At 53.1% G+C, this 7519-nt stretch overlaps 1 protein-coding gene across 2 annotated transcripts in view; it reads right to left on the reverse strand.

Moving 5' to 3' along the window:
* The window catches only part of ADAMTS14 (ADAM metallopeptidase with thrombospondin type 1 motif 14), a 91804-nt gene that overhangs the window by 15752 nt on the left and 68533 nt on the right, over positions 1 to 7519 (reverse strand). For both annotated transcript variants that reach the window (XM_007454698.1, XM_007454697.1), the window contains exons 11-14: positions 5456 to 5604; positions 3335 to 3510; positions 945 to 1078; positions 458 to 581 (exon numbers count right to left, since the gene is read on the reverse strand). In XM_007454698.1, coding sequence (XP_007454760.1) covers positions 458 to 581; positions 945 to 1078; positions 3335 to 3510; positions 5456 to 5604 — 583 coding nt within the window. The remainder of the gene's footprint in view (positions 1 to 457; positions 582 to 944; positions 1079 to 3334; positions 3511 to 5455; positions 5605 to 7519) is intronic.

Consider the following 7519-nt stretch of genomic DNA (forward strand, 5'->3'; position numbering starts at 1 on the left):
GCTTCCCCAAGAGTGGGGCCTGAGCCATGCATGAGTAGGGAGATCAAATTCGCTGATTGGAGCAAAAAAAAAAAAAAAAAAAAAATGAGAAAGAAGAGCAAAAAGGAAATCACCAGTCCAGCCTGGGCCTCATCTACAGATCTGTCTGGACTCTCATTCCCACTAACAGCCCCAGGCCAAAGAGATGGCTGAGTTCTTAGGACAACACAGTGCCAAGCAGGAAATGCTTCTGAGCTCCTGAGCCCAAGCGCAGGCGCAGCACGCCTGGAAAATGAGGAACCACAGCTGGGGGCAGCTGTGGTCTGAGACAGGCTCCAGGGCACCCCCCCCCCCCAACAGATCTGTGGCCCGGCTCAAGGAGGGAGGGCCCACCTAAGGGATGGTTCAGGCTCTAGGGACGCTAGCTGGGCCAGAACCCCAGCCCCTCCTGGTCGTCCCCCAGCCCTAACCTGCTCACCTGCCTGCTTGGAGGCCTTGCCCAGAGTCCCCTTCACAGTCCTGCAGTGGGAGTTGTCGCCGCCACAGACCCCACACTTGTCATCTGCCTTCATGGACCCCACCTCCTTGTCACAGCCGACGGGCTGAAGCCAGAGATGGGGTCAGCGGGAAGAGGCTTCCATGCCCCACCACCACCCCCAGGTCGGCAGCCCCTGGCCCCCTCCTCAGTCCCCAGGCCTTGACAGGAGAGGACCCTGGACCGAGAGGCACTCTTGGAGTCACCGTGTGACATGGGCAAGGTCTTAAACCTGGCCACGCCTCTCCCATTGAATGGGGCTGGGCAGTAACCCCTTTCCAGCATCCCAAGGTCATGTTGAGGACCAAGGGGTGTCATGGGTGAGGAAGGGGAGGCGATGCCTGTCTTCCCAGGGAGCAGAAGGAGGCAGTGCAGCCCTCCAGTCTCCCGGGGCAGGCAGAGGGTAGGCGGCCAGGAGGGGGGCACCTACCACGCACTCGCCGCGGGCACAGACGCTGTACGGGTCCCGGTAGCTGCAGCGAGTCCCGTCGTGGACCACCTGGTTCATGAAGACCACGTCCCCTGTGTCCTCTGACTGGCAGATCAGCTCACACTTCTGGGCGTCTGTGGGGAAAGGGACCACACTGAGCCAGCTGGGCTCGGAGAAGGTGGGTTGGCCTAGACCGACATTAACACATGGCCCGAACAGGAAGCTCCAGGGGCCAGGTCTGGGCAACGGGGGGAGAACTAGGTGTGGAGCTGGGCTTAAAATCCTTGCTGTGTCACTTATAAGCCATGTGACCTTGGGCAAATTATCTGACCTCTCTGAGTCTCAGTTCCTTATTTATTACGCCTGATCAGTAAAATGCCACATCACATTGTTAAGAAACATCAAGTGATAAAATAATAATAATAACAATAATAAGTTGACACTTAATGAAAGCTTACCATGTGCCAGACTTCCAAAACCTTTATACATTCTTACTGTACAACTTTCAATGCTTTCTGTGAATTAACTAAGTTAAGCCTCTCAATACCCACAAGGATGTAGCATTACAGAGGAGGAAACCAAGGGCCGGAGAGGTTAAGAAACCTGCTCAAGGCCATACAGCCACCCAGTAAGTGGCAGAGCCAGGATTCTAACCCAGGCAGTCTGGCTTGAGTCCTGCTCTGACCTCTACGTACACATCACCAGCCACACATACGATGGTGAATCTTACCATGCTTGTGAACATTAGAAGCCTGCATGAACGTAAGGCAGAACAGTGGTCTGTGTTTGGGTTTACAAAATGGAGCGGCAGTGAGGGAAGGAAGGAGATCCTTTCTAGTTCTAACAATCAAATCAAGGCTATTAACGTCCTACAAAAGTAGGTTCCGGAGAACATATAAACACTTGCTGTGTTTCTTAGAAAAAGGGAGGTTGGGGCTTAGCTAACTTCTTGGAATTTGTCTAAAAGTCCTGGGAAAACCCAAAGTCCAGCTGCCCCATTGGCCTTGCAGCCCTTCTCCACCCCGTGTTGCAGCAGCTTGTGTGGGTCTGGATGGATGTGCAAGGCTTCCAAAGCAAAATTTGTAAGGAACCATCTGGCTCCAGGGTCCTCATCCCTGGGCTCCCAGGATACCTGGTGACGCCTTGCCCCAGCACTCAGGACCCAAGTCCAGAGCCACAACATCCAATACTACTTTGGATTTCATGCAGAGGGGGGGTCATATTCCTGGTGGGACCTGGGCCAGGGGCTAAGGGGTGGGGGGCTGCATCCCTCCCGAAGACAGGCAGGACCCTGACCAGTGCACCCCAGGCAGGTGGGTTTCTGGGCAGCCCTGGAAGCCAGCCGACAGTGGCACGGGAGTGGTGAGCTCCCCAGGCTAGGAGGAGTCTGAGCAGGGAGAAGACACTCCCTACAAGCATGTTCTGGAAGGGTCTGTGCACTGGCGGGCAATACACAGGCCTCCAAGGTCCCTTCTAACTTGAAGACGGTCATTCTAAATGTGAGCTGAAGATGGAGGGTCTTGCAATTGATACTCTGGAACCAGGGCTACGAAGAGGTGGCCCTGGGCTCAAGGAAGGCCATTCTGATCGGCGCCGTCTGATGCCGAGGGCTACGTGGTAGGGGGTAAGCATCAGGTTATGGAAGGACCATGGAGAGGCCGGCAGGGGAAAGTAGACTGAGAGGACTGTTAAAGGCCCTTCCAGCCTGAAGGCATGAATCCTTCATGGGTTCTCTCTGCCGCTGCGAGAGCCATCACTAGAAATGCTCCAAAACAGATAAGCACTGGCTTGGCCCCAGAATTCAGACCCTCCGCTTGAGTCCTGAGACCTGTGTCCAGGTAGCCTGTAGGCGGTCAGTAGGAGGATCCCACAGACTCCCATCGGCCTGACTTTCAAATCATTTTCATTAACTACTGAAACAGTAGCACAATCAGTAAAACCTAAAAACATGGTATGTAATAGGACAAAGCTTCTCAGGATGCCGGTTATGCAAAGCAAGGGGCACCCGCACCTGTACCGGGCCTTCCGCACAGGTAAGGACATGTCCGAAAGGCACCAACCCCGACAGCCAGCACTGCTGCCAGCCGGTACCTCTGGGCCAAGCAACCCTTGCTCAAGACATTGCCCTTGCATCTGACAGAAAACGGTCAGCGTAAGCATACAAATCAAGGATGGTTGTGATGAGGATTGTGGCTCCCTCAACGCACACAGTGCAAAGGCCTGCACAAAGGCGTATGGCAAACTTGCTGACTGCAATACCCCATTTGGTGCCACCACTGTCCCTCCACCTTCACTGGTGGGCCAGGCCTGGGAAGCCCTGCCTGGGAAGACATGGACCCAGCAGATGCCCAAGGCCACGGGGTGGGCGTGGGGAGCAGGGCTCCACTCACCGTCGTCCGGCTCATAGGGGATCCAGCTGTGCTTGGCGTTCTGGTGGACGTAATAGGAGTTGCGCTTGGCGCACTGCTGGGCCCGGAAGTCCTCATAGGGCCCCGGACACTCCTCGCCGTTGCAGACCTGGTACTGGAACGTGGGCCCCGAGCACAGGCGGCCTCCATAGGCTGGGCTGGGGCGAGCGCAGAGAGACCGTGCTGGCTGGAAAGGCTGGGGGTGGGGGCAGGCTTCCCACATGGTGACCTGGGGTAGCCCAGCCTTTTAGAGTAGCATAAAAAGGGGCTCCGCTAACTTACAAACTAGAGAGGAACCCCCACTCTTCCTCTCAGAGCCTCAGCTCAGAGCCTTGTGGTCCCTTCAGGCATATGCCACCTACTGTGTGTGTGTGTGAGATGGGGGAGAGGAGAGAATGAGCAAAAGAAAGGGGGCAAAAGATGGGGGGAGGGGGAGGGAGGAAGACAGGAGGGAATGACTAACCCCCTCCAACTGGGCTAGGAGAGAAATCAATCTGATTCATCTTTGTATATTCTTTCAACTGTTACACAGCTCCTGACATATGGTAGGCCCTCAATAAATGACTCAACTGCTCCTACTTGCATCCACTTCCATTTAATACCATAAGAAACTGAGGAGTGGTAAAAGAGACTTGGATTTGGAGTAAGAAGACCTACGGCTAAATAAAACCCCAAGTCTTGCTGTGCCTTAAGTTCTGCTTTAAAGGAGGGACCATAACACCTCTTATTTTACCTACCTCCTGGTGTGTCTGTGAAGAACAAATTTTAAAAAGGTATTTAAATCTGTACTCTCTTCCCCATTAAATTAAAAGGATCCGGTAAGATTATGGATACCAAGTACCCAAGTGAACAAGGTTACTGGAACTCTGCTCAGAGATGCTGGGAGGATTACATGGGTCTATGCATGGAAGTGCTTAGCACCCCACCTGGCACAGAGAAAGTGCTCCGTACACTGGGGTAATTATAACAGCAGCTGTCCTTTATTAATCTGTGCTGGGCATGGTGCCGAGAGTGCACAGATTATACTTCCTTTAAGCCTCATAAAATAAAAATAGTTATTATCGTAGACGAGTTCAATAAATGGGGATAACTATCTCTCATGACTGGGAGGTGGTCTATCCAGAGTGGGCATCACCGTGCCTTTCTTTAACCTGGCTTTCATACCCCCAACAGGTTGAAGTTACAAGGCTGTTCATTTCGGCTCATATTTGTAAAGGGTCAGTACACAGGAATAGGCTGCTCCAGGGGGCATGGAGCGTCCCATCCCTGGAAGTACACAGCAGAGTATGAAGGACCACTCCTGAGGATGCTGGAGGGAGGGTGACCACCCCCGAGCCTCTGTGATCCTAGGACCCTGCCATTCTGAGGTCCCCATTGCATCACTCGGCACTGTGAGGGGTGGGACCGGCCCTGCCCCACAGAGGCTCAGAATCACTGAACGTGGAGACAGCCGACCCACACGGCCGGCCCCAGCCAGCCCCCATCTCTCAGGAAGCTGTTCTAAGCAGGCTGCTTCAGCTTGGGAGACGGAGGCCATAAAAAGCTGGTGCTCAGAGGTTCCAAAACCATGGGAGGGGGTCCCCATAGAGGGGATAAATGGGAGAAAGAGATTACTCCCCCAGAATGCTGACATATGGGTAGGGGGTAGTGAGGGGGGGGACTTGATGTTAGAAAGAGATAAGCTAAGAAAAATTAAAAGAAGTTTTGCTTCAGGTAGTAGGAAACAGACTTGGGGAATTTATCCTCCCAAGACATGACTAGTGAACATTTAGATCAGTGTTTTCTCAAAGTTTAGCTGGAGGATGAGGGTCACAGGAGGACTTGTTAAACTGGCCAAGCCTTGGGCCCACCCAGATTCTCCGCAGACGAGAATCTGAGAATCACTGGTTCGGACCCATTCTCAGATGTCAGTCAGACACAAAGGGAGATGTCAGACCCAGGTGGAAGTGATTTGGCACCCCCAACAATTCTGGGCCGTCATCCACTGGAATACGTACACAGCCACCTGCAGGGGACCTTCTTTCTTGTGCCCTGCCCCCCAGCGACTCCCTCTCCAACCCCCCTCAGGCCCCTGCCCTGCCCACCTCAGCCAAGTGCACTCACGGGGGATTGTCACAGCTCCGGCTACGGGATCGAACCCCGCCCCCACACGACCGTGAACATGACCCGAACTTAGTCCAGGAGCTCCAGCCTCCATCCTGGCCATAAGTCTGCTCCGGCGACTTCCAGATGCAGTGACCTTTGAAGCACCACTGGGATGGAGCAGAGGGTGCGAGGTCACCCTAGGGCCACCGCTGCCTAGCCTGCCATAGGAAGTGCCCAACCGGGCTCACGGCACAGCTGGCAGGCACCACGGGTGAGCCCAGAAAAAGGAACGTTAAGAGCACAAGCCTCAGGGTCACCCAGAATTCCAGCCCTACCATGCGCTGAGGGACCTTCAACAAAGGGCTCCCCTTTCTGATCCTATTCCTCGACTGTACCATGGGGATAACAGCACCTGCCCACAGGGCTGCTGTGAGCATTCAGTGAGATAACACCTGGCACACACAGCCCTCCAAAAACGGCAGACAGTATTATTCATGATGACAATAGCTGTGCAATTATTTGGTTTACCACCCCCAGAGAAACAAAGGGCTGATCAGGGAGAGAAGACACAATCTTCCCACACAATCTAGAGTTGATCTTGGCTCTGTACCTTGAAATCACCATCCAGGGGCCCCAGGCAGGTATGTTCATGGGAGGGAAGCCAGCCACCCGGGAGGTCCATCCATGCAGTGGAGGGAGCATATGCCTCAAGTCCAAGAGGCCTGGGTTTGAATCCCAGCTCGGCCACTACTAGCTATGTGTGGTTTTGGCATAGTTTCACCTTGCTGAGCCTCAGTGTACTTGCCTGTTAAATGGGACTGTTCTAAGAACTGAAGGCAGCAACACTTACAAAGCCCTCAGCACAAGGCCAGGCACAAAGGAGGGCTCAACCAAAGTCAACCCCCTTCCCTTTTCCTGTAGGGCTATAGGTAAGAAATACAGCAAAGCTCTCTGGGTCTTTTTCAAGAGATAACTCAGTAGTTCTCAGCGCTGGAGTCACTTGGGGAACATTTAAGAACTCTGGATGCCTCAGCTTCACCCCAGACTGAGTCAGACTCTCTAGAGGTAGGGATTTTTAAAAGAAGTGGTAATTTTTAAAAGAAGCACTATACAGCTGACCATTGAACAGCTCAGGGGTTAGGGGTGCCTGCCCTCTGCAGTTGAAAATCTACATATAACTTAGAGTTGGTCCTCCATATCCATGGTCTGCATCCACAGATTCAACCAACCACCGATTGGTAGTATTGTGCTATTTACTGTTGAAAAAAGAAATCCGCATATAAGCAGACCCATGCAGTCCTAACCTGTGTTATTCAAGGGTCAACTGGAATTTACAGGCCATAAACTTCACTCATTTCAAGTGTACAATTCAATGACTTTTCATAAATTTACAGCATTTGGCAACCATCACCACAATACAATTTTGGAACATTTCCACCATCGTAAGAGATATCTTGTGCCCATTTGCAGTCACTCCCTGTTCTGGGGTGTGGGGGGATTTTAAAGCTCCCCAGATGGTTCTAATATGCAGACAAAACTGAGAGCCATCGATTAACTCTTATGTGAATTTGTGATAGGAGAGGGCCTGGAAACTCGAACACACCTGGAGCAGGTAGACCCGAGGCTCCAGGATAATAGCCCTCCAGGTTTGGAGCCCACAGGGCCTGTACAAGGCCATGGGAAGCCCCACACATCTGTGAAGGGACAGACCATTTATAGATGAGAATGGGAAGAACAGACAAGGGCAGAGGGTGAAGGGCAGAGGACAGGCTGCTAGGGGCAGCACCATGCTTCTTCCCAGCCCTCTCATCTGTTTTGACACGACTCACAAGTTCACAACAACATGAGGAGCGGGAAGGATGCTTGGTCAGGGCTCGGCTGGGGTCAAAGAATGGCCCAAGGTCACCACACAGAAATGGGGGTGGGGCAGGGCCAGCGATAGAGCAGAGGTGGGTTTCAGACCTCAGCTCAGGGCTCTCAGATCCGGGGTCCTCCGGACACCCACACACACAAGAGGGTGCACACACACCCCAGGAAGTACATGAAAGGGCAGGTTTGGGGGGGAGGGGTAAGAAACAGCAC

This window comes from Lipotes vexillifer, unplaced genomic scaffold (genome assembly GCF_000442215.2).
Source record: "Lipotes vexillifer unplaced genomic scaffold, Lipotes_vexillifer_v1.1 scaffold205, whole genome shotgun sequence".
In the NCBI taxonomy this organism is placed as follows: domain Eukaryota; kingdom Metazoa; phylum Chordata; class Mammalia; order Artiodactyla; family Lipotidae; genus Lipotes; species Lipotes vexillifer.